The sequence below is a fragment of the Staurois parvus genome, unplaced genomic scaffold (genome assembly GCF_062004578.1).
Source record: "Staurois parvus isolate SC_StPar_1 unplaced genomic scaffold, SC_StPar_1.0 ptg002987l, whole genome shotgun sequence".
Classification (NCBI taxonomy): Eukaryota; Metazoa; Chordata; class Amphibia; order Anura; family Ranidae; genus Staurois; species Staurois parvus.
The window spans coordinates 84,802-112,299 of NW_028320783.1; the positions used below are offsets into that span (position 1 = coordinate 84,802).

At 47.7% G+C, this 27,498-nt stretch overlaps 1 protein-coding gene across 1 annotated transcript in view; it reads right to left on the bottom strand.

The window, feature by feature from the left end:
• The window catches only part of LOC149428751 (sodium/hydrogen exchanger 2-like), a 90,447-nt gene that overhangs the window by 40,753 nt on the left and 22,196 nt on the right, over positions 1-27,498 (bottom strand). The window contains exons 4-5 of the mRNA XM_089667049.1: positions 24,081-24,298; positions 16,502-16,698 (exon numbers count right to left, since the gene is read on the bottom strand). Coding sequence (XP_089523175.1) covers positions 16,502-16,698; positions 24,081-24,298 — 415 coding nt within the window. The remainder of the gene's footprint in view (positions 1-16,501; positions 16,699-24,080; positions 24,299-27,498) is intronic.

Consider the following 27,498-nt stretch of genomic DNA (forward strand, 5'->3'; position numbering starts at 1 on the left):
AGCTGGGCCAAACTGGTCAACCTGTCTTTATGGACCTGATCCAAACTGGTCAACCCATGTCTACATGAAGCTGGCCCAAACTGGTCAACCCATGTCTTTATGGAACTGGTCCAAACTGGTCAACCTATGTCTTTATGGAGCTGACTTTGTACACAGGGCACAGTCATGGTTGAAGAGAAAAGGGTCTTCACCACACTGTTACCACAAGTTTGAAAGATCACAATTGTCTACACAACAGACACTTGAACTCCATCATCTGGAGGAGTATTCACATACTTCTGGTCATATAATGTTAACATGCACATTATACACAGTATATAAAAAGCCCATCTTTATTAATTACTGCCGGCTGAGTGGATTAGATTGTGTCACTGACTGGGTGAATGCTCTTCTTCAATTAAAGATAATAAGTGGGCTTTTTTACTTTAGCGTTTCAGCAATTCTTTCTGGAGAGCAATATTCAGTGATTGTTTTTACTTACTTCCTAGAGAGGCTCTTTGATTAATTTTTTTTTTCCAGTAAAAAGTCATTTAAAATGTGCGATGTAGCTGGGGACCAGTAAAACATACTCACACTTCTGAAAAATTCTCTGTGTAATCTCCTCCCTGTGATCTCTGAGCAGAAAACAAGAGCTCCCCGCAGGCCGGAATACTAAATTACTTACTAAATTCACAGACTTAATTTCACAATTCCCAGCCACGCAGGTTCTTCTGTACAATAGAAACGTGTTGTGTTTGAGTGTGACAGCTGGGGGGGAAAAGATAGCATGGATCTAAGGTGAGCTCAGAAGTGACATCGGTGGCAATCTGCACCGCAGCACAAAGAGCCATGACACCATCAGGGAATGTTCCTTTAAGGAGAGGGCAGAGTGGGCGGCCTTCCTTCTCAGAATCCTTTGCCACATTCGCCTTGACGTGGAACAACTGTACCTGCTGCTCTCACCGTCTCTTTTAATGACTGATTCCTATTTGCACTTTGAAACATTTTCAACTGAGGTTTTCCAAATGGTAAGAAAATTCACTGCTCGAAAAAATGAAAGGAAGTCTTTGAAAACCCATCAGATCTCAATGGGGAGGAATCTCCTGCTGGATCTCTATACTGACATGGACGGGGTGATGTGTTAGGAATGTAAGGACGCCCCATCGTTGGATGGAAATGAAAATGATCGACCTACAGAGGACTGAATTCAAAGTGAAGAAATTATGCAGATGGCGATTCCATATTCCCTCATCATATCACGACTCGACTACTGCAACTCCCTCCTCACTGGCCTGCCTCGCCACTGGCTATCCCCGCTTCAGTCCATCCTGAATACGGCTGCCAGACTCATTCACCTTTCCAACCGCTCCGTTTCCGCCACCCCCCTCTGCCAATCCCTCCACTGGCTTCCGATTGCACAACGGATCAAATTCAAAATCCTAACACTGACGTACAAAGCTGTCCACCATACTGCCCCGAACTACATCACTGACCTAATATCCAAGTACCGCCCAGCACGCACACTCCGCTCCTCACAAGACCTCCTTCTCTCTGGTTCCCTGATCTCCTCATCCCATGCCCGCCTCCAGGACTTCTCCAGGGTGTCACCCATCCTCTGGAACTCCCTGCCCCAACCCATCAGGCTATCACCTACTCTCCTCTCCTTTAGGCGCACCCTGAAAACCCATCTCTTCAGGGAAGCCTACCTCACCCCCTGCTAACTTGCCGACCTCCTCCACTCTTCCTACCACTCCATCCCCCACAGCTATCTCCTCCTGTACCACCATCCCCTCCCTCCTAGATTGTAAGCTCCAAAGAGCAGGACCCCCAATCCCCTCATGTTTTGCATTGTATTGGTATTGTTCTGTCACATGTTCTGTCCCCCTTTGTAATGTACAGCGCTGAGCGAACTATCGGCGCTTTATAAATACTGTATAATAATAATAATAATAATAATAATAATATTGGTGAAATGTTATTGTAGCAATTAAGAATGGTCCTCAGTAGTTTGTATGGCCCCCACGTGCTTGTATGCATGCCTGACAACGTCGGGGGAGGGTCCTAATGAGACCACGGATGGTGTCCTGGGGGATTTCCTCCCAGATCTGGACCAGGGCATCACTGAGCTCCTGGACAGTCTGAGGTGCAACCTGGCGGCATCAGATGGACGGAAACATGACATCCCAGAGGGGTTCTATTGGGTTTAGGTCAGGCAAGCGTGGGAGCCATTCAATGGTATCAATTTCTTCATCCTCCAGGAACTGCCTGCATACTCTGGCCACATGATGCCGGGCATTGTTGTGCATCAGGAGGAACCCAGGATCCACTGCACCAGGAGGAGCCCATGACCCACTACACCAGGAGGAACCCAGGACCCACTACACCAGGAGGAACCCAGGACCCACTACACCAGGAGGAACCCAGGACCCACTGCACCAGTAGGAACCCAGGACCCACCGCACCAGAAGGAGCCCAGGACCCACTGTACCAGCGTAGGATCTGACAATGGGTCCAAGGATTTCATCCCCATACCTAATGGCAGTCAGGGGGCCATTGTCTAGCCTGTAGAGGTCTGTGTGTCCCTCCATGGATATTCCCTTCCCAGACCATCACTGACCCACCACCAAAATGGTCATGCTGAACCATGTTACAGGCAGCAGAACGTTCTCCATGTCTTCTCCAGACCCTTTCCTGTCTGTCACATGTGCTCAGGGGGAACCTGCTCTCATCTGTGAAAAGCACAGGGGGCCAGTGGTGGACCTGCCAATTCTGGGGTTCAATGGCAAATGCCAATCCAGCTCTATAGTGCCGGGCAGTGAGCACAGGGCCCACTAGAGGACGTCGGGCCCTCAGGCCACCCTCATGAAGCCTATTTCTGATTGTTTGGTCAGAGACATTCCCACCAGTGGCCTGCTGGAGGTCATTTTGTAGGGCTCTGGCAGGGCTCATCCTGTTCCTCCTTGCACAAAGGAGCAGATACCGGTCCTGCTGATGGGTTAAGGACCTTCTACGGCCCTGTCCAGCTCTCCTAGAGGAACTGCCTGTCTCCTGGAATCTCCTCCATGCTCTTGTCTCCTGGAATCTCCTCCATGCTCTTGAGACTGTGTTGGAGACACAGCAAACCTTCTGGCAATGGCACGTATTAATGTGTCATCCTGGAGGAGTTGGACTGCCTGTGCAGCCTCTGTAGGGTCCAGGTATGACCTCATGCTACCAGTAGTGACACTGACCCAAGCCAAATGCAAAACGAGTGAAAAACAGTCAGAAAAGATGAGTAGGGAAAAAATGTCAGTGGCCTCCACCTGTAAAACCATTCCTGTTTTGGGGGTCATCTCATTGTTGCCCATCTAGTGCACCTGTTGTTCATTTCATGAGCACCAAAGCAGCTGAAACTGATGAACGACCCCCTCTGCGACTTACCTGACCAGATCCATATCCCAGGAGGTTCATTGACTTCATGCAACTGGGATTACAAAGTGTTCCTTTCATTTTTTTGAGCAGTGCCTATTGTCCTGCACTACCTATTGATCTGCTGAGAGAAGAACTATCATGGACACAATCAGAACAGACCTAAAAAGTTTGGCTTTTCTTTGCTCGAGCAGGGGGGCTGTACCCGCACTGCATGGGTTTTGTTCTCGGGGTGAGGACAGCGAAGATATATAATCACCTGACCTGCTGATCCTTCCTGCACAAGATCGGTCCCTTCGGCTCCTGCTCCCCTGCGGTCCTATAAATGGACTGTTCTTAACGTCGGCACGCTCCATAGACAGGAACAGTCCACCTCCAGACCACAGGATCGGTGGGTCAGCTTTGTGCTCAGCCCCAGAGAAAACAAGCAGCCCCCCCCCCCCCCCCCCGCACGGTGAAAACATTTTTTAGACCGGAGTTCAGCTACATATACAGGAATTATTTTACCTGCCAAAGTATTTATATTTGTATCCATCCAGTTCTGAGAATTACACAGACAGTCAGACAGTAGCAGGAGAACGGATTATTCTCTGTTGCAGTTAAGCAACACCTACAGCACTTGTCCCTCCCCCCCCCCAGCCTATTGTTGGACAATGAAATAGAAGCACCAGACTGATGAGCTCATCTGTCACTCTGCTCTCTCCTTCTATCGGCGTGTTCTTCAGGACGCAGGTACTGCAGCACAGCTGACTTGCTTCCTTTGCCACCTCTCCCGTTCCCAGTCTGAGCTCTGTTGTACCATGTTTAAATGCAGACACTTTACTTACACCACATGCTGCTACCCCCCAGCCCCCCTAACACTTACCTGAGCCCAGCCTCCTTCCAGTGATGTGCATCGGAGCAGCGGTTCTCCCAGCTGTCTCCCTCCTCATTGGCTCAGACAGCAGCGGGAACCAATGGCAGTGAGGAGGAAGGGGTGGGGGCAGGGGCTGAGACCCACTCTGTGCGTCAATGGACACGTAGAGCGGGGCTCTGGAGCAGGGGCAGACTGACCATTCAGGAACTCAGGCACTGCCATTAGGGGGCCCCATGAGATGCCCCTGGTACCATTAATAGGCTTTTTTGGATGTGGTTTGAGTGTGGATGAGGATACAGGGGCCCCATGATCCCCTATTGCCCGGGGGCCCCATGAGTTGTTAGTCTGCCCCTGCTCTGGAGCAAGCACGCATGAGCTTGCTGTAAGGCACAGGTGTCAAACTGGCGGCCCTCCAGCTGTTGCCAAACTACAAGTCCCATGAGGCATTGCAAGATTGGCAGTTACAAGCGTGACTCCCAAAGGCAGAGGCATAAGAGCCACCAGTGTGACACCCCTGCTCTAGGGGCACTCAGCAGGAGGGAGAGGCCAGGAGTGCCGGCGGGGGACCTGAGAAGAGGAGGATCGGGGCTGTCCTGTGCACAACCATTACAGAACAGATAAGTATGACATGCTTGTTATTTTAAAAAAAAATAAAAACTGAGCCTTTAATATTCCTTTAACCACTTGCCGTCCGGCCCATGTATATAAACGGCCGGACGGTGGCAGTGCAGGGCTGGGTTGCTGTTCATAAATGGCGCCCGCAATTTTGGATTCTGCGTGCTCCCACAGAGCGTACGGCATCGCGATCTGATCACTGTATGGGACCTCTGTCTGAGGTCCCGATCATGTGATCACTGACTGGCCAATTAGTGATCACATGAACAGTAGTAAGCAAGATGTCACTTCTGATATCATTGCTTACTACGTGTGAAATCTGTGAATGATCACAGAGGTCACATGGTACAGGGCTATTCACAACAGCCTTGTACCATATGACAATCTGTGACCAATCACAGCTCACACAGTAGTTCTCAATGGCTGCAAGAATGCAACCAGAGAGAAGGAGAAATTATTGCTTTTACAGTCTTTATGGGTGTAAAAGCAATCAGTGTACAAAAAGAAAAAAAATCTTCATCACCCCCCACAAGTAGTACAGTGTCACCATGGCAACACTGTACTGCTAGGGTGACAGTATGTTAAAAAAAAAAACATAAATAATATAAAAAAAAATGTAAAAATACATTTTTGAAAAATTATAATTTTTGGTTATAAACTAATTTGGGATATTTTTTTTTTACTAAAAATATAACTGAATACATTTTGGCCAAGATTTATGAAGAAAGATTATCTATTTACAAAATTTTATAAGAAAAACACTTTTTTTCAAAATTTTTGGACTTTTTCATTTATATAGCAAAAAAATAAAATAAAAATCCCAGCGGTGAATAAATACCACCAATATAAAGCTTTATCTGTCTCAAAAAAATGCTAAAACATTCATATGGGTACAGTGTTGCATGACCGCGCAATAATTGTCATTCAAAGTGCAACAGCACTAAAAGCTGAAAATGGGCCTGTGGGGGGGGGAGTGTCCGGACTGGAAGGGGGGAAAGCGTCCAGACTGGAAGGGGGGGGAAGCGTCCGGACTGGAAGGGGGGGGAAGCGTCCGGACTGGAAGGGGGGGGAAGCGTCCGGACTGGAAGGGGGGGGAAGCGTCCGGACTGGAAGGGGGCGAAAGCGTCCGGACTGGAAGGGGGCGAAAGCGTCCGGACTGGAAGGGGGCGAAAGCGTCCGGACTGGAAGGGGGCGAAAGCGTCCGGACTGGAAGGGGGCGAAAGCGTCCAGACTGGAAGGGGGCGAAAGCGTCCAGACTGGAAGGGGGCGAAAGCGTCCAGACTGGAAGGGGGCGAAAGCGTCCGGACTGGAAGGGGGCGAAAGCGTCCGGACTGGAAGGGGGCGAAAGCGTCCGGACTGGAAGGGGGCAAAAGCGTCCGGACTGGAAGGGGGGGAAAGCGTCCGGACTGGAAGGGGGCGAAAGCGTCCGGACTGGAAGGGGGCGAAAGCGTCCGGACTGGAAGGGGGCGAAAGCGTCCGGACTGGAAGGGGGCGAAAGCGTCCGGACTGGAAGGGGGCGAAAGCGTCCGGACTGGAAGGGGGGGAAAGCGTCCGGACTGGAAGGGGGGGAAAGCGTCCAGACTGGAAGGGGGTGAAAGCGTCTGGACTGGAAGGGGGGGAAAGTGTCTGGACTGGAAGGGGGTGAAAGTGTCTGGACTGGAAGGGGGGGGAAAGTGTCCGGACTGGAAGTGGTTAATAAAAATATATAGAGATGAATTCATCTGTATCTTTTATGTCAGCCTGGAGTTCGGCTTTAAATGCTAGGCCTCCTATATAATTGGAGCGATTGTGCCCAGGGTGATCTTTTGACCATCAACATTTACAGGTGGCTGGTCCACACTGAAGATACGGAACCCTGAATGTTATAATATGGAGCAGTAAAGGAGCCTGTTGATGTAAAACTCTATGCTCCTTGAGGCACCAAGTGTGCAGATAATCAAGTTTCCAAGTGCCCAGACAATGGTATGAAGGATGTTTGACCTGGACAATTCCAACCTGTCGAAGAACTATCTGTGTGTGGAGGAAACACAATGTTCAAACAAGTGCAGTCTTAATGCTTTCGTAGTCGGACTACAATAGAGCAAAGATGGGGGGGGTTTGCCAAACCATCAATCCCAATCTACCCATCATTCCGGTATGTGATGGGTGGTGCGTGACCAACTCTGCCATACCTCCAGCCCCTGGCCCCGCCGCGACTGCTCTCAGGCCTCAGAGTGGCAAAGTACAGTGGGGAAAATATTTATTTGATCCCCTGCAGATTTTGTACGTTTGCCCACTTACAATGAAATGAAGAGTCTTTTATTTTTTATTATTGGTGTATTTTAACTGACAGAGACATAATATAAACCTAAAATCCTGAAAAAACTCGAAACAAAATGTTATAAATTGAGTTGCAGGTCAGTGAGTAAAATAAGCATTTGATCCTCAAGCAAAACATGACTTAGTACTTGGTGGAGAAAGCCTTGTTGGCGAGCACTGAGGTATGAGGTGACTCATATCTTGTAGTTGGTTCCCAGGTTTGCACACATCTCAGGAGGCATTTTGGTCCACTTTTCTTTACAGATCTTCTCTAAATCCTTAAGGTTTCTTGGCTGTCGCTTGACAACTCGAAGTTTCAGATCCCTCCATAAGTTTTCTATAGGATTAAGGTCTGGAGACTGGCTAGGCCACTGCAGGACCTTAATGTGCTTCTTCTTGAGCCACTCCTTTGTTGTCTCGGTGGTATGTTTTGGGTCATTGTCATGCTGTAACAGGGGTGGACTGACAACTCATGGTGCCCCCGGGCAATAGAGGATCATGGGGCCCCTATGTCCTTGCCCACACTCATACCACACCCAAAAAAGCCTATTAAAAGGTACCAGGGGCATCTCATGGGGCCCCCTACTGACCCCGGGCCCTCGGGCAGTGCCCGAGTTCCCAAATGGTCATTCCGCCCCTGTGCTGGAAGACTTATCCAAAACCCATCTTCAGTGTTCTGGCTGAGGGAAGAAGGTTCTCTTCCAAGATTTTACAATACATGACCCCGTCCATTGACAGGATATCAACCAAAAATCCAGCAAAATAGCACAGGCGAACCCTGCCTATAGTGATTGTTGCTTTCAGGGTTGCGGCCATCATGGAGATGTGTTGCATATATGGTGGTCATGTCAGAGACTGATTCGTTTTTGGTCTCGTGTCTTTGGCCTTCTTTACACTTTGTTCCATCTCTCCATACGCCGAGAGGCTCCGTACGATTTGCTTCATTGTCCCATACCGGGCCTGTTGGCTCATCAGCAGAAGTTGGCTTCCTATCTGTTTCTGTCGGCCACTAGAACAATTGCCCAGGCATGGAAGAGCCCGTCTGTCCCTCTTCAGGGGGTGCAGGACCATATGAACACTCTGATGAACAAATGTCAAGTATCCATAATGACTCCCAACGAAAATGTTTGAAAATATGGGAGCCGTGGTTGACAAGTGCTTTTCCCACGCTCCTCCCGGCTAGTCTGGGTTTATGACGCTGTATGGTAAATGCGTTCCTGGATCCCTGCTTCTGGTCTTGTTTTCTTCTTCCTTCTTTACTCTTTTTTCCTTTTTCTTTTTTGTTTGATTACATGAGGCGATAGATATTTGCCTGTGGCTGGAAATTTATGTTGGTGTTATATCGCTGTTTCTGTATTTTATGTGCTATTGATGGCCCCTACGTGGGCGTGTCTTTTGCTCTAATCCTTCTTGCTAAACTGTTTATAAAAGTTAATAAAAACCATTGAAATACAAAAATACAGAAAAAACACGTGATACAAATGTTATAAATGGAGTTGCAGTTCAGTGAGTAAAATAAATATTTGATCCCCTACCAACCAGCAATGATTCTGGCTCCCACAGACTGGCTATGTGCTCATGTGGTACACAGATCAGTCCTGTCCATGTAAGAAGGTCCTTCTAACGACAACTCGTTGTGTGTATAAAAGACACCTGTCCACAGAATCTCTTTCTTCCATTCAAACCTCACCACCATGGACAAGACCAAAGAGCTGTCAAAGGACATCAAGGACAAGACTGTAGACCTGCACAAGGATGGAATGGGCCACAAGACCATCAGCGAGAAGCTTGGTGAGAAGGAGACAACTGTTGGAGCGATTATTCACAAATGCAAGGAATACAAAGTAATCATCAATTGCCCTCAGTCTGGAGCTCCATGCAAGATTTCACCTCATGGGGTAAGGGTGACCATGAGAAAAGTGAGGGATCAGCCCAGAACTACACGTGAGGAGCTTGTGAATGATCTCAAGGCAGTTGGGACCACAGTCACCAAACAAACCATTGGCAACACAATACGCCGCCATGGATTGAAATCCTGCAACACCTGCAAGGTCCCCCTCCTCAAGAAGGCACATGTACAGGCCTGCCTGAAGTTTGCCAATGAACATTTAATGATTCAGAGAAGGATTGGGAGAAAGTGCTGTGTTCAGATGAAACCAAAATTGAGTTCTTTGGCATTAACTCGACTTTCAGTGTTTGGAGGAAGAAAAATGCTGACTATAACCCTAAGAACACCATCACTGCAGTCAAGCACGGAGGTGGAAACATTATGCTTTAGGGCTGTTTCTCTGCTAAAAGGTACAGGCCTATTTTTCTGCAATGAGGGGCAAATGGACTGGGTCATGTATTGTAAAATCTTGGATGAGAGCCTTTTTTTCTCACGAACACTGAAGATGGGTCTTCCTGCATGACAATGACCCAAAACATACCACCAAGGTCACAAAGACTCAAGAAGAAGCACATCAAGGTCATGGATTGGCCTAGCCAGTCTCCAGACTTTAATCCTATAAAAAATTTATAGAGGGAGCTGAAACTTCGAGTTGCCAAGCGACAGCCAAGAAACCTGAAGGATTTAGAGAAGATCTGTAAAGAAGAGTGGAACAAAATGCCTCCTGAGATGTGTGCAAACCTGGGAACCGACTACAAGAAACGTCTCACCTCTGTGCTCGCCAACAAGGGTTCCTCCACCAACTACAAGAAACGTCTTACCTCTGTGCTCGCCAATAAGGGTTCCTCCTCCAACTACAAGAAACGTCTTACCTCTGTGCTCGCCAATAAGGGTTTCTCTACCAAATGCTAAGTCGTGTTTTGCTTGGGGATCAAATACTTACAGTCAGGTCCATAAATATTGGGATATGGACACAATTCTAACATTTTTGGCTCTATACACCACCACAATGGATTTGAAATGAAACGAACAAGATGTGCTTTAACTGCAGACTGTCAGCTTTAATTTGAGGGTATTTACATCCACATCAGGTGAACGGTGTAGGAATTACAACAGTTTGCATATGTGCCTCCCACTTGTTAAGGGACCAAAAGTAATGGGACAGAATAATAATCATAAATCAAACTTTCACTTTTTAATACTTGGTTGCAAATCCTTTGCAGTCAATTACAGCCTGAAGTCTGGAACGCATAGACATCACCAGACACTGGGTTTCATCCCTGGTGATGCTCTGCCAGGCCTCTACTGCAACGGTCTTCAGTTCCTGCTTGTTCTTGGGGCATTTTCCCTTCAGTTTTGTCTTCAGCAAGTGAAATGCTCAATCGGATTCAGGTCAGGTGATTGACTTGGCCATTGCATAATATACCACTTCTTTCCCTTAAAAAACTCTTTGGTTGCTTTTGCAGTCTGCTTTGGGTCATTGTCCATCTGCACTGTGAAGCGTCCAATGAGTTGTGAAGCATTTGGCTGAATATGAGCAGATAATGTTCCCGAAACACTTCACAATTCATCCGGCTGCTTCTGTCAGCAGTCACATCATCAATAAATACAAGAGAACCAGTTCCATTGGCAGCCATACATGCCCACGCCATGACACTACCACCACCATGATCACTGATGAGGTGGTCTGCTTAGGATCATGAGCAGTTCCTTCTCCATACTCTTCTCTTCCCATCACTCTGGTACAAGTTGATGTCGGTCTCATCTGTCCATAGGATGTTGTTCCAGAACTGTGAAGGCTTTTTTACATGTCGTTTGGCAAACTCTAATCTGGCCTTCCTGTTTTTGAGGCTCACCAATGGTTTCCATCTTGTGGTGAACCCTCTGTATTCACTCTGGTGAAGTCTTCTCTTGATTGGTGACTTTGACACACATACACCTACCTCCTGGAGAGTGTTCTTGATCTGGCCAACTGTTGTGAAAGGTGTTATCTTCACCAGGGAAATAATTCTTCGCTCATCCACCACAGTTGTATTCCGTGGTCTTCCGGGTCTTTTGGTGTTGCTGAGCTCACCGGTGCGTTCCTTCTTCTTAAGAATGTTCCAAACAGTTGTTTTGGCCACGCCTAATGTTTTTGCTATCTCTCTGATGGGTTTGTTTTGTTTTTTCAGCCTAATGATGGCTTCACTGATAGTGACAGCTCTTTGGATCTCATCTTGAGAGTTGACAGCAACAGATTCCAAATGCAAATAGCACACTTGGAATGAACTCTGGACCTTTTATCTGCTCATTGTAATTGGGATAATGAGGGAATAACACACACCTGGCCATGGAAAAGCTGAGAAGCCAATTGTCCCATTACTTTTGGTCCCTTAACAAGTGGGAGGCACATATGCAAACTGTTGTATTTCCTACACCGTTCACCTGATTTGGATGTAAATACCCTCAAATTAAAGCTGACAGTCTGCAGTTAAAGCACATCTTGTTTGTTTCATTTCAAATCCACTGTGGTGGTGTATAGAGCCAAAAATGTTAGAATTGTGTCCATGTCCCAATATTTATGGACCTGACTGTATTTCATTCACTGAACTGCAACTCAGTTTATAACATTTGTATCGTGTTTTTTCTGGATTTTTGGTTTATATCCTGTCTCTATCATTTTAAATACACCTATGATAACATTTATAGACCCTTCATTTCTTTGTAACTTCTGCAGGAGATCAAATAATTGTTTTCCCCAATGTATATGCCGAGCCCAGAGAAGTCCCAAGCCGCTCCTCAGCTTTGATGTGGCAAGGGGAGGCCTGGGAGGACTTCTGTCACTCTGTCAGGCTCTGCTGCATCTGAGATTTGTGGGTGAATTTTACAGGGAGATGGTGGGAATTTGTACTATTAATGACTTTTGCTTGGGGGGGTGCATGTCCTTTAAGGGAATTATTTTTGCTTGTGGGGGAGAGTGTGAGGTTACTCTTCATTACTTACTACGGATCCTTGAACTGTTACATTCTACTAACCCCCTCACTGTGTATTACTTACTCCTGACCTCTGAACTCTGTGTTACATACTACTAACCCCCTCACTCTGCATTACTTACTCCTGACCCCTGAACTCTGGGTTACATTCTATTAACCCCTTCACTGTGCATTACTTACTCCTGCTCTCTGAACTCTGTGTTACATACTACTAACCCCTTCACTATTCATTACTTACTCCTGACCCCTGAACTCTCTCTTACATACTACTAACCCCTTCACTCTTCATTACTTACTCCTGACCCCTGAACTCTCTCTTACATACTACTAACCCCTTCACTCTTCATTACTTACTCCTGACCCCTGAACTCTGTGTTACATACTACTAACCCCTTCACTCTTCATTACTTACTCCTGAACCCTGAACTCTGTGTTACATACTACTAACCCCTTCACTCTGCATTACTTACTCCTGACCCCTGAACTCTGTGTTACATACTACTAACCCCTTCACTCTTCATTACTTACTCCTGACCCCTGAACTCTGTGTTACATACTACTAACCCCTTCACTCTTCATTACTTACTCCTGACTCCTGAACTCTGTGATACATACTACTAACCCCTTCACTCTTCATTACTTACTCCTGACCCCTGAACTCTGTGATACATACTACTAACCTCTTCACTCTTCATTACTTACTCCTGACCCCTGAACTCTGTTACATACTATTAACCCCTTCACTCTGCATTACGTACTCCTGTCCCTTGAAGTTTGTGTTACATACTCCGGACCCCTTCACTCTGCATTACATACTCCTGACTCTTCACGCCTTCCTTACATGTTAATTAGGCCTTGCGCTGTGGTGACCTTTGATCTCTTCCATGTTGTTTAGGTAACTCTGCGCCTCTCTGGGTTCCCTACTCCTGGTATAGAAGTAGTCATTGGGTGTGTAGGACTCACAAACCATATATACAACATGCTCAGTCCAGCTTCACTAAACTTGTATAACACGGACAGCTCCAAGAAAGCCAGGTAGGTACAGTAAGTAGCAGTAAGTAGTTTTGTTGGCCCTGAGACCCTGGTCTACCACAAGTTCACCGGGTAATCACAGGAAATCGCTGAAGTCATACTTTGATCGAATCCCCGTTTCCATCTAGAAGGTACTTCCCCAAACTGGTTCTGTGTATTCTACCTTACGTACGGTCCACTTCAGGTTCATCCCCAACTCAAGGACAGCACTAGGCTTGGCAGTCTGAAGGGTGTCCACACCCTGGTCCCTCTCTAGCCAGCTCCAGCCAAGAGGCTGCAAAAAGAACTTTCCTTGGACAGCTTGCCCTTACTTCACAGTTCACAAATGTCCTACCATCTGCGATCCTAACAGATTCAGTTAATCAGACTCTTTGCCTTTCAGGTGAACCTCCAGAGGACCCTATGACACACCATTTGTCTCAAGAAGTCTCACCTAAACCTCCAGGAATAAGGGGTGCTTTCACGAGCCCTAATGTGTCATCTTGGGCTGTACACCCTGTCAGGTGCTGGCAGTCATGAAGCCCCTTGCCCAACATGGCAGCCCATGACCTCATATCACGTCCAGGCACTTGTCTACTACCAGAACCCACAGGCCAATGTCCCATGAGTGTCCTGCCCCAACCATCACCTTGGATAGATGTCCAAGCAACAAAAAAGACACCCCACTTACCACAGTCACCCCAGTTACCCACTGGTCAGACATCTTGAAAAGAGAATCTTATGCCTTTACATCATCATATCTACTGTCTATGGTGCGATACACGTAGAGTGCAGAGTTCAGGGGTGCGTTATACGTAGAGTGCAGAGTTCAGGGGTGCGATACACGTAGAGTGCAGAGTTCAGGGGTGCGTTATACGTAGAGTGCAGAGTTCAGGGGTGCGTTATACGTAGAGTGCAGAGTTCAGGGGTGCGTTATACGTAGAGTGCAGAGTGCAGGGGTGCGTTATACGTAGAGTGCAGAGTGCAGGGGTGCGTTATACGTAGAGTGCAGAGTGCAGGGGTGCGTTATACGTAGAGTGCAGAGTTCAGGGGTGCGTTATACGTAGAGTGCAGAGTTCAGGGGTGCGTTATACGTAGAGTGCAGAGTTCAGGGGTGCGTTATACGTAGAGTGCAGAGTTCAGGGGTGCGTTATACGTAGAGTGCAGAGTTCAGGGGTGCGTTATACGTAGAGTGCAGAGTTCAGGGGTGCGTTATACGTCGATTGCAGAGTTCAGGGGTGTGTTATACGTAGAGTGCAGAGTTCAGGGGTGTGTTATACGTCGATTGCAGAGTTCAGGGGTGTGTCATACGCAGAGTGCAGAGTTCAGGGGTGTGTTATACATAGAGTGCCGAGTTCAGGGGTGCGTTATACGTAGAGTGCAGAGTTCAGGGGTGTATTATACGTAGAGTGCAGAGTTCAGGGGTGTGTTATACGTAGAGTGCAGAGTTCAGGGGTGTGTTATACGTCGATTGCAGAGTTCAGGGGTGTGTCATACGCAGAGTGCAGAGTTCAGGGGTGTGTTATACATAGAGTGCCGAGTTCAGGGGTTTGCTACGTACAGAGTCCATAGGTGCGCTACACACAGAGTATAGAGTTCAATGGTGTAATACACACAGAGTGCAGAGTTCAGGAGTGCGTTAAACACAGAATGCAGATTTCAGCTCTCTTCCACAGCCACTAACCTCTGAACCTCCCATCCACATTTCACTTTCATCCCTCCTCAGCTCTGACCTCTGCACACCACACCCCTCTACCGCCCTCATCTTCTCCCCTTCCTTAAAAGCTCCACCATCTTCCATGTGTCTCACTTTTGTTGCTGTATGAAGCTGAAGCACCCAGCCAGCTCTAGAACCTCCCCAAACACTGTAGGTGGCTTCACATCTCTCACTTGTAGGGAGATCATCCAGCGGGGGTACATCGGCATCCAGGCACCAGGTTAAAAAATGGAGATCACAGCGGGTGCAGCCTACCATGCCCCCTTACCATCCATGACTGCACTGCACCCCGGGAATCTGCATTTCACTTGGATCCGTCCTGCTGTCAGTGGGAGCCACTCAGGAGATCAAATTTGTGGGAGCCACTGGGAGACAAGCTGTCACTTGCAAACACTGAAGCCAAGGTGGTAAGCCGGGAGCAGAAGGCCTGAGCTGGAGCTGGCCAAAGTGAGTTCCATCAAGTTCCAGATGAATTTAAGCCCTGTGATGGAAGACGGGATAAAGAGAACAGCAACATCTGTCGTATTCCCGTGTAGATATTTTGGTCAAGGGAATAATTGTAAGACCATTTACTGGTCACACTGAAGAGTTTAAAAGATCTAACGGTTCCTCTGAACCCCCAATATCTGTGGTGGTGGGTTCCTAGGTCACCTATTGTGGTCATTATGGGAGGCTTCTGCCTCCTTTCCTTGTTGAATTTTTCTTTTGCTATATATTATGAACAATGTAACAGGCCATATATTCAGGATGCAAACAAAGCCAGGAACTGGCTGGGAGAACTTTCAGCTGGAGTCTACAAAGCTATTGGGCGCCTCACCCACCCAACTCCATCTTAACTGAAATATAATATCCAGGTGGACTGACCCGTTCATTTTTAGTTTTGTGCTGTCATTTTCCTCTTGACGTTCCTATTACACTTCTAGGATACTAGGACTGAATGCCTAGCTTGTTGGATTGAGCTAAGGAGGACAAGGCCGTCAAATCAGCACCTGTGACATCATTAGCTCTGTCTCTGAGTCCACCAAGCTAGATGAAGGATCTTTGCAGGCCATAGGTGGCTTTCTCTTTCCTTCCATACAGAAGCTCCATAGCAAACAAGAACAATCGTCAGGGTCCTGCCCACGGCAGAAGTTCTGGAAGATCTTGCATTTCTGCCAGTACTCTGCATGGCCGCAGAAGGACACATCAACCTCAGTTTGGTGCCAGACGGCCTTTTTAAGGAGGCTCAATACTTCTTCAAGTTGCTGGATGATCTCTAGCTCCCCGTGCTCTGTTCCTGTTTCCTGTGACTTTGACCCGTGATTTCCTGTTACCAACTCGGCTTGCTCCTGGACCTGTCTACTCTGCCTTACCCCTGATCTGACCTCGGCCTGGCTTACGGATACACTCTCTCTCTTGCTCCTCCGTGTATGACCTCGGCTAACCCATCTGACTACGTCTGCTCTGATTCCCACCTGGTACCTGACCTTGGCTTGAACCGACTACCCAGTAAACATCTAAATCCACGCACAGGCGCCTCCTGTCTATAGACCTATCTCTGTGCACCAGCTGTGCTTCTGAGTGGACCACCAACTAGCACTCCTACAGGCGACCTGTGCAACTTTGGGCCTGACACCCGCTGTCGAACTCTCAGGGGAGTCCGGAACTTAGCCGTAAGGGAAGCCCTCTCTCCATTGGCCTCCATCACCAGGTACGTGATAACAACAACAGGCAAGGGACCTACAAACAAATCCCGAATGTAATCATACTGACTATACCTGGACAAAGACGGTGAAGAGGATGACCACTGTGGTGGCAGCAATAAAAAGCCTTTTCTGCTGGAAGTCGGGAAGAAGGAAGACCAACGAGAAGCAGATGGCGCCACGGAGACCACCGTAGGATATGATGAACTGATCCTTCACTGTGATGGAGGTCAGGGAGATCTTATTCAAAATGCTGGTCAGCACCACAACACCTAAAACATACATAATACACCATTACGGCTACAATTATCACCAGGCCTGTGTATGAAGACAACACAGGGGGTTAATTACTAAAACCGGGTGTAATGCCTATGAAATGTGTTGGCCTTGGACCCTTTGTTTCTTGGGTAATTTTTTTTACAATAAAGCATTGCTGCCCAAATGCCAGGGGCGTGAGAGGTGACTGATGTGTCATTTCTCTAGGCCAAAGGAACAGAGTCACAAGATATTCTGCTGAGAGCAAGATAAAAACTTGTTTATGGAAATTGAACGTGTTGATGACATCTAGTAGGTCACATCAGAAGATAAAAACCTGTTTAACCGCCTCCCGCCCGCCTGCCATATAGTCCAATGACGGGTGCAAGGTGGCTCTCTCGTTCTGGGAGGACGTCATATGACATCCTTCCATTCTCACCGCGCATGCGCAGCTCCGGGAGCGCGCGGCGATCGGCGGTGCGCTGTGTCCCTCGGACACAGCGGATCACCGATCAATGGAAAGAGCCAAAGATGTCGGCTCAGTCATGTGATCAGCCGTGTCCAATCACAGGTGATCACATGTAAACAGGGAAATGCCGGTTATCGGCATTTCTCTTCTCACGAGCTGTCACACTGACGGAGGAGAGGAGAGCCGGTGATCGGCATTCCTCGGAGGGGACATGTACACTGATCATCAGGGCACTGATGATCAGTGTGCCCTGATGATTTGTGTAGCCCCAGCAGTGCCACCTGTCAGTGTCCATCAGTGCCACCTGCCAGTGCCCATCAGTGACATATTTCAGTGCCTACCAGCACACATCAATGCCACATATCAGTGCCCATCTGAGCTGCCTTTGAGTGTCACCTATCAGTGCCAGTCAGTGCCACCTATCAATGCCAGTCAGTGCCACCTATCATTGCTGCCAATCAGTACCACCTATCAATGCCAGTCAGTGCCACCTATCAGTGCCAGTCAGTGTCGCCTATCAGTGCCGCCTATCAGTGTGCATCAGTGCCGCCTATCAGTGCCATATATGAGTGCTGCCTTCAATGCCCATCAGTGATGCCTGTCAATGTCCATCAGTGCCACCTACCAGTGACTCTTCATCAGTGCCACCTATCAGTGCCCATCACTGCAGCCTCATTAGCGCACATCAGTGAAGGAGAAAAATCACTTATTTACAAAATTTTATAACAAAAACTAAGAAAAAACTTTTTTTTTCAAAATTTTCACTGGTTTTTGGTTTAAGAAAAAATTAAAAACCCTAAGGTGATTAAATACTACTAAAATAAAGCTCTATCTGTCACAAAAAAATTATAAAAATTTCATATGGGTACAGTGTTGCATGACCGCGCAATTGTCCTTCAAAGTGTGACAGCACTGAAAGCTGGAAATTGGCCTGGGCAGGAAGGGGGTAGAAGTGCCCGGTAGGCAGGAAGGGGGTAGAAGTGTCCTGTAGGCAGGAAGGGGGTAGAAGTGCCCTGTAGGCTAGTGGTTAAAGACATCTGACATCTGGAGAACCAGAGGAGATCATCTGACATCTGGAGAACCAGAGGAGATCATCTGACATCTGGAGAACCAGAGGAGGTCACCTGACATCTGGAGAACCAGGGGAGGTCACCTGACATCTGGAGAACCAGGGGAGGTCACCTGACATCTGGAGAACCAGGGGAGGTCACCTGACATCTGGAGAACCAGGGGAGGTCACCTGACATCTGGAGAACCAGGGGAGGTCACCTGACATCTGGAGAACCAGGGGAGGTCACCTGACATCTGGAGAACCAGGGGAGGTCACCTGACATCTGGAGAACCAGGGGAGGTAATCTGACACATCTAGGGAACCAGGGGAGGTCATCTAACACATCTGGAGAACCAGGGGAGGTCATCTAACATCTGGAGAACCAGGGGAGGTCATCTAACATCTGGAGAACCAGGGGAGGTCAGCTGACATTCGGAGAACCAGGGGAGGTCACCTGACATCTGGAGAACCAGGGGAGGTCAGCTGACGATGGCTGTCCAGTGGGAGAGGTCAGGACGGTATAACTTTTGGAACAACGATCGTCTAAGAAAGTATTCTAGTTGTTATTTCATTATTCTGGTGATTCGTCTCCCACCCCGTTGCTGCGTATTTATCACCGAATGCAAATCTCAATTTTTTTTTTAAATATTTATGAGCCCCATAACTTTGCTGCCACTGAGTACTGTCGCCCGCTCGCCCACCCTCTGCTACCTAGCGTCCTTTTCGGGAGGTGGGCGGTATTTTCCAGGGCAGAGCGTGACGCTGAGACGTCTCGGTTCTAAATTGGAGACTGGAGAGATCTTTGGCATCGATGCATCTTTCAAAAACATATTATTAGGCCCCTTAATTTTGTGTCGCCTCATTACTGCCACGTTTATAAATTGTAAACGATGCTTCGCGGGGTAATTTATTCATAAAACACGATACTTGGCGGTAACTCCGGCCCCCCCGGGGGCGAGGGTGGGGGTGCTCTATGCAATCACACTAATTTTATGAAGACAAATCAAACTATTAAATATTGCGTTCGATGTGATTTAATCCGCATTGTCTTGTTCGGTGACAATTTATTCATCAGCTCGCCCGTTTCTCGCCATGCTCCCCGTCAGGCGCATCTTTTTTTTAAAAAGAGGCGTATTGGAAAAACACAGCATAAGCGCTCGCTGCTGGAGACTGATTGAAATGGAGATTTAGAAGAGGCTAAGAAGTTGTTGAAATGTTTACGGGGGGGGGGGGGGGGGTGTGGAGGGGAATTCGGTGGCAACTTTGTCGCCAACTAAAACTTCTCCAAAAACTCTGCCGCTGTCTCGGATCAGTTCCGCAATGTCAATGTCATGCGTGGGTTAGGGATGACCCACGTGGAAGAAAAATATATTCTAAATATTTTTAAATAATATGTTCTTAATATATTCTTCCCAAATATATTGACAGATACTACAATTTCGGGCGTATTCAATATATTTCAAAAATATATTTCAATAGATTTGGGAAATATATTTTACAGAGTGTATTTTGGAATGCATTTACAAATATATGTCAACATATACATCGAAAATACTTTTTTTTAAACTGTTAAAGAAATCTGAAGAATATATTTAAAAAATATATATTTTCAAATATATATCTGTGGAAAATACATTTAACCACTTCCAGTCCGGACACTTTCCCCCCCTTCCAGTCCGGACGCTTTCACCCCCCCTTCCAGTCCGGACGCTTTCACCCCCCCTTCCAGTCCGGACGCTTCCCCCCCCCCTTCCAGTCCGGACACTTTCCCCCCCCCCTTCCAGTCCGGACACTTTCCCCCCCCCTTCCAGTCCGGACACTTTCCCCCCCCCCTTCCAGTCCGGACACTTTCCCCCCCCCCTTCCAGTCCGGACACTTTCCCCCCCCCCTTCCAGTCCGGACACTTTCCCCCCCCCCTTCCAGTCCGGACACTTTCACCCCCTTCCAGTCCGGACACTTTCCCCCCCTTCCAGTCCGGACACTTTCCCCCCCTTCCAGTCCGGACACTTTCCACCTTTTCATCTATATAGCAAAAAAAATTAAAATCCCAGCGGTAAATAAATACCACCAAAATAAAGTTTTATCTGTCTCAAAAAAAATGCAAAAAAACTCATATGGCTACAGTGTTGCATGACCGCGCAATTGTCATTAAAAGTGTGATAGCACTGAAAGCTGAAAATTGCCCCGGACTGGAAGGGGGGGGAAAGCGTCCGGACTGGAAGGGGGGGGAAAGCGTCCGGACTGGAAGGGGGGGGAAAGCGTCCGGACTGGAAGGGGGGGGAAAGCGTCCGGACTGGAAGGGGGGGGAAAGCGTCCGGACTGGAAGGGGGGGGAAAGCGTCCGGACTGGAAGGGGGGGGAAAGCGTCCGGACTGGAAGGGGGGGGAAAGCGTCCGGACTGGAAGGGGGGGAAAGCGTCCGGACTGGAAGGGGGGGGAAAGCGTCCGGACTGGAAGGGGGGGAAAGCGTCCGGACTGGAAGGGGGGAAAGTGTCCAACACAATGCCTAGTAAAAACCCCTAAATGTACACAAAAACATTGGTTAGGCACACAGTTAACCCTTCGATCGCTCTAGCTGTTAAACCCCTTCCCAGCCAGTGTCATTATTGCAGTGACAGTGTATATTTTTAGCACTGATCACTGTATTAGTGTCACTGGTTCCCACAAAGTAGTGATATAGAATGTCCCGGGGCTAGGTGTGATGAATGTTTGTTCTGGGTGATGAGGGTGGATATGGCCCAGTAGTGGTAGTATTGGGCTCTATCTGAGTTGCCCTGGTCATATGTGGGCTATATTGTGTGATCTATGTTTGTTCTGGGTGATGAAGGTGGATATGGCCCAGTGGTGGAAATGGTGGGCTCCATCTGAGTTGCCCTGGTCATGTGTGGTCTATGTTTGTTCTGGGTGATGAGGGTGGATATGGCCCAGTGGTGAAAGTGTTGGGCTCCATCTGAGTTGCCCTGGTCATGTGTGATCTGTATTGTGTGGTCTGTGTTTGTTCTTGTTGATGAGGGTGGATGTGGCCCAGTGGTGGTAGTGTTGGGCTCCATCTGAAATGCCCTGGTCATCTGTGGTCTATATTGTGTGGCCTATGTTTGTTCTGGGTGATGAGGGTGGATATGGCCCAGTTGTGGGCTCCATCTGAGCTGTCCTGGTCATGTGTGGTCTATATTGTGTGATGTATGCTTGTTCTGGGTGATGAGGGTGGATATGGCCCAGTGGTGGGAGTGGTGGGCATCATCTGAAATGTCAGTAAATTGAAGTTAGCCCTGGATAGGCTGGATGTGGTCAGTGTACCTAAGGTCTTCCAGAAGAGGCAGAAGAAGAGGGTTAGAGTGATGAAGGTCCAGTTCCTGTCATGGTTGTTCCCCACCTTGTAGAGGTCAAAGAAGTAGAAGATGAGGGTATCATGGTATTAGTGTCACTGGTTCCCACAAAGTGGTGATATAGACTGTCCCGGGGCAAATAAGGTAAAGGATATGGATGTAGGGGCCACCTGACAGGGTTGAAGAATAGAAAATAGGAGAACGCCCTCTTATCTGATTGGTTAATGAGGTCGCAGGGAGGAGGAGTCTTTGAAACTGGGAGGAGGAGGGCAGTGCCATTCTCAGAGTGACCAAAGAGCTCACCCCCTCTCTCTCATTCTTGTTCCGTTTCTCTTTGCTATTTATTCTACATGTTTAGACAGTCATGCAGGCTAGTTTATGGTCTGAGGGTCTTTGAAGGCATTTAATTTGTGTACAACTAGGTGAGAACCCATCTATAGTATGGTGTCCCGCTACAGTGTGGTCCAGATTTTGGGACTTGGGATCAATGTACAGATGTGTGTTCTGTGGTAGGATTCCATATGTCAGGAATGTTCTTGTCAATAATGGTGGGACTCACCTGCCTTGTGGGCTGCAGTACCAGGGCTGGCCAGCGGGTGCTCTCAGCAATCAGAGACTCAACCCTGCAGTCAGCCAAACACCTGAAGCTGATTACGGAGGTGTATTTAAGGGATGGCCAGACCTACAGTCTGGGCCTTGGTGTGTGTTTTTCCATGGGCCCCTGTATCTTGTTACCTGCGTTCCTGTTCCTGCCTGACTGACTTGTTGCCGACCCTGCCTGATCCTGACCTCTGCTGACTTCTCCTGTTTGATCCCTGGCTTGTGACCCCGACCATTCTCTGCCTGACCCCCTGTACCTACCTGCCCGTTAGTTGCTGTACCCGGCTCGTGACCTGACTACTCTCTGCCTGCTCCTCCTGTTCCTACCTGCCCGGCCCTGTTATTGACCCGGCCTGCCTGACTACGCTTGCATTGTATGTATTGTTATCTGTGGGTGGTTTGGTTTGGTTCGTTTGCACTGTGTTATGTTTTAGTATTGCACTGCGTTAATGTATTGTTAGTATTAATAAATTATATTGTTTATAACATATCTGAAGCCTGCGTTTCCCTGCGTCAGTTCACATACCTCTGGTCATACCCGGAGCCCTGACACCATAATTGTTCCAGAATTGGTGTAGTGTGGCTGGGGGCTGACTAAGTAACAGAATGTTAGGATGCAGATACAATGCTCCTGGATGTTCCTTTCTGGTGCCTTCAAGGACTGTCAACCTGTTATTTCTGTGATAAATTGGACTGGATTTTGTAATAAAGGTCTACTATGGCCATTTGTGTGGTCTATGTTTGTTCTGGATGATGAGGGTGGATGAGGCCCAGTGGTGGAAGTGGTGGGTTCCATCTGAGTTGCCCTGGTCATGTGTGGTCTATGTTTGTTCTGGGTGATGAGGGTGAATATGGCCCAGTGGTGGTGGGGCTCCTACTGAAATGCCCTGGTCATGTGTGGTCTATTTTGTGTTGTCTATGTTTGTTCTGAGTGATGAGGGTGGATGTGGCCCAGTGGTGGGCTCCATCTGAGTTGTCCTGGTCATGTGTGACCTATATTGTGTGGTCTATGCTTGTTCTGGGTGATGAGGGTGGATATGGCCCAGTGGTGGAAGTGGTGGGCATCATCTGAGTTGCCCTGGTCATGTGTGGTCTGTATTGTGTGGTCTATGTTTGTTCTGGGTGATAAGGGTGGATATGGCCCAGTTGTGGTAGTGTTGGGCTCCATCTGAAATGCCCTGGTCATGTGTGGTCTATGTTTGTTCTGGGTGATGAGGGTGGATATTGCTTAGTGGTGGAAGTGGTGGGTTCCATCTGAGTTGCCCTGGTTATGTGTGGCCTGTATTGTGTGGTCTATGCTTGTTCTGGGTGACAAGGGTGGATGTGGCCCAGTCGTGGTAGTGTTGGCTCCATCTGAAATACCCTGGTCACATGTGGTCTATATTGTGTGGCCTATGTGTGGAGCCCAGTAATGGGCTCCATCTGAGCTGTCCTGGTCATGTGTGATCTATATTGTGTGATGTATGTTTGTTCTGGGTGATGACGGTGGATATGGCCCAGTGGTGGTAGTGTTGGGCTCCATCTGAGTTGCCCTGGTCATGTGTGATCTATATTGTGTGAGGTATGTTTGTTCTGGGTGATGAGGGTGGATGTGGCCTAGTGGTGGGTTCCATTTGAGTTGCCTATGTCATGTGTGATCTATATTGTGTGGTCTATGTTTGTTCTGGGAGATGATGGTGGATATGGCCCAGTGGTGGTAGTGGTGGGCTCCATCTGAAATGTCCTGGCCATGTATGGTCTGTATTGTGTGTTCTATGTTTGTTCTGGGTGATGAGGGTGGATATGGCTTAGTGGTGGAAGTGGTGGGTTCCATCTGAGTTGCCCTGGTCGTGTGTGGTCTATGTTTGTTCTGGGTGATGAGGGTGGATATGGCCCAGTGGTGGGAGTGGTGGGCACCATCTGAAATGTCAGTAAATTGAAGTTAGCCCTGGATAGGCTGGATGTGGTCAGTGTACCTAAGATCCTCCAGAAGAGGCAGAAGAAGAGGGTTAGAGTGATGAAGGTCCAGTTCCAATCATGGTTGTTCCCCACCGTGTAGAGGCCGAGGAAGAAGAAGATGAGGGTCTCGCTGACACTGCTCCACATCTTCATGAAGTATTTCACCGTCGTGTACGACTTCTGGGATATATTGGCCTCCACGTAGCGCTTCATACTCATGGAACAGGTAACAATTCTGAAACAATCAACAGAAAACTATCAGAGGAGACTTCCTGAGTACAGAGGAGCCAAATGTGGAGATTTTTATTCAAAAAACATTTTGGACAATTTCATGACCTTTTGCAGAAATATGGCCAAATTGGTGAAATGTGTCAATAGGGAAGGAGACATTGAAGTGCATGTGAAGAAAAGCACAGAAAATCAGATCATGGGACTAAATGCAGACAGGTGCAAACTGACCCCGCTAGCACGCATCTGTTTTGGTGCTTAGACTAGTCAGATTGCTACAGGAAGACACCCAGCAGGATCTCCAGGTATTTGCCGATTATTGCAATTTCATGAATAAAAGGAACTTTTACCAGAGGTTGTAGAGAAAGAGAAATGCACACGTAGAATTTCACCTTGAAGGTGTACATGCACTTTAAGGTGGTTTGTAAGGGTGCAATGGGCTCTAAATATCTGCTGACATCATCTAGCCCTTTCCCCCCAACTCCAAACCCCCCCCCCCCCAGAGAGAGAGAAAAAGCTAGATGATGCTGGATGTCCTCCATCCAGGAAAGGAGGTGGAGCTCTATCTGACTTGCTGCAGCTTCTAATGCACATTGTGAGAAGCTCCCAGTGTGCAGTGACATTAGAGGAAGCCATTACAGGCCAGCAGAGGAGCCGGTACACCTGTGCAAGACTGAGGGGGAGGAGCCAGTACACCTGTGCAAGACTGAAGGGGAGGGGCCGGTACACCTGTGCAAGACTGAGGGGGAGGAGCCAGTACACCTGTGCAAGACTGAGGGGGAGGAGCCGGTACACCTGTGCAAGACTGAAGGGGAGGAGTTGGTACAACTGTGCAAGATTGGAGGAGAGGAGCCGATACACCTGTGCAAGACTGGAGGGGAGGAGCCGGTACACCTGTGCAAAGGCTGGAGGGGAGGAGCCAGTACACCTGTGCAAAGGCTGGAGGGGAGGAGCCAGTACACCTGTGCAAAGGCTGGAGGGGAGGAGCCAGTACACCTGTGCAAAGGCTGGAGGGGAGGAGCCAGTACACCTGTGCAAAGGCTGGAGGGGAGGAGCCAGTACACCTGTGCAAAGGCTGGAGGGGAGGAGCCAGTACACCTGTGCAAAGGCTGGAGGGGAGGAGCCAGTACACCTGCGCAAGACTGAAGAGGAGGAGCAGGTACACCTGTGCAAGACTGAAGGGGAGGAGCCGGTACATCTGTGCAAGACTGAAGGGGAGGAGCCGGTACATCTGTGCAAGACTGAAGGGGAGGAGCCGGTACACCTGTGCAGGACTGAAGGGGAGGAGTCGCTACACCTGTGCAAGACTGAAGGGGAGGAGCTGGGACACCTGTGCAATACTGAAGGGGAGGAGCAGGTACACCTGTACAAGACTGGAGGGGAGGAGCCGGTACACCTGTGCAAGACTGAAAGGGAGGAGCCGGTACACCTGTGCAAGACTGAAGGGGAGGAGTCGCTACACTGTTCAAGACAGAAGGGGAGGCCATCGGGCGGATTTAAAGTTTTTGCACAATAAGTTTTCTAACAGTAATAGGTTTTATCATATAGTATCCAGGTGAGGTCTCTGAATAATCTGTCCGCAGATTTTAATTGTTTATTTTATTTATTTCAGGTACTTATATAGCGCCATCAATATACGCAGCACTTTACATATATATTGTACATTCACATCAGCCCCCGCCCCCGAGGAGCATACAATCTAAGGTCCCTAACTCACATCCATACACATACTAGAGCCAATTTAGACAGGAGCCAATTCACCTACCAGCATGTCTTTGGAGTGTGGGAGGACACCAGAGTACCCAGAGGAAACCCACGCAGGCACAAATACAAATCTACATTTTTGGAATGCATTTATAAATATATGTAAAAAATGTTAAAATGACTTTTTTATATGTTAAAAGAAATCTGAAGAATAAATTTTAAAAAAATACATGTTTTTAAAAATATATTTGTTTTAAATACATTCTTCAGATTTTTTTTAACATATAAAAAAGTCATTTTAACATATTTTTTACATATATTTGTAAACGCATTCCAAAAATGAAGATTTTTATTATTAAAGACATACAGTATTTGAAATGTATTTTTAAAAATATTTTTCATATATTTTGTAATAAAAACACATTTCAACATGCAGTGTGTGTATATATACAGTTGCAAGAAAAAGTATGTGAACCCCTTGGGATTACGTGGAGTTTTGCATGAATTGGGCATAAAATGTGCTCTGAACGTCATCAAAGTCACAACAATAGAAGAACACAGTCTGCTGAACATAATACTACACAAACATTAGATGTTGCCATGGTTTAATTGCACATAACATGTAAACATTCACAGTGCAGGGAGGAAAAAGTATGTGAACCTTTGGACTTAATAACTGGTTGACCCTCCTTCGGCAGCAATAACCTCAACCAAACGTTTCCTGTAGTTGCAGATCAGACCTGCACAATGATCTGGAGTCATTTTGGACCACTCCTCTTCACAAAACTGTTTCAGTGTAGCAATATTCTTGGGATGTCTGGTGTGAATCGCTCTCTTAAGGTCATGCCACAGCATTTCAATGGGGTTGAGGTCAGGACTCTGACTGGGCCACTCCAGAAGGCGTATTCTGTGCTGTTGCAGCCATTGTTTTGTTGAATTACTTGTATGCTTTGGGTCATTGTCCTGTTGCATCACCCATCCTCTGCCGAGCTTCAGTTGGCGGACAGATGGTCGTACGTTTTCCTGAAAAATGTCTTGATAAACTCTGGAATTCATTTTCCCATCAATGACAACAATCCGTCCAGCCCTGAGGCAGCAAAGCAGCCCCAAACCATGATGCTCCCTCCGCCATGTTTCACAGTGGGGATGAGGTTTTGATGTTGGTGTGCTGGGCCTTTTTTTTCTCCACACATAGTGTTGTGTGTTCTTCCCAAACAACTCAATCTTGGTTTCATCTGTCCACAGTATATTTTGCCAGTAGTGCTGTGGAATATCCAGGTGCTCTTTTGCAAACTTCAAACGTGCTGCAATCTTCTTTTTGGACAGCAATGGCTTCCTCCGTGGTGTCCTCCCATGTACTCCATTCTTGTTTCATGTTTTCCTTATTGTAGATGTGTCAACAAAAATGTTAGCATGTGCCAGAGATTTCTGTAGGTCTTTAGCTGACACTCTGGGATTCTTCTTTACCTCATGCAGCATTCTGCGCTGTGCTCTTGCAGTCAT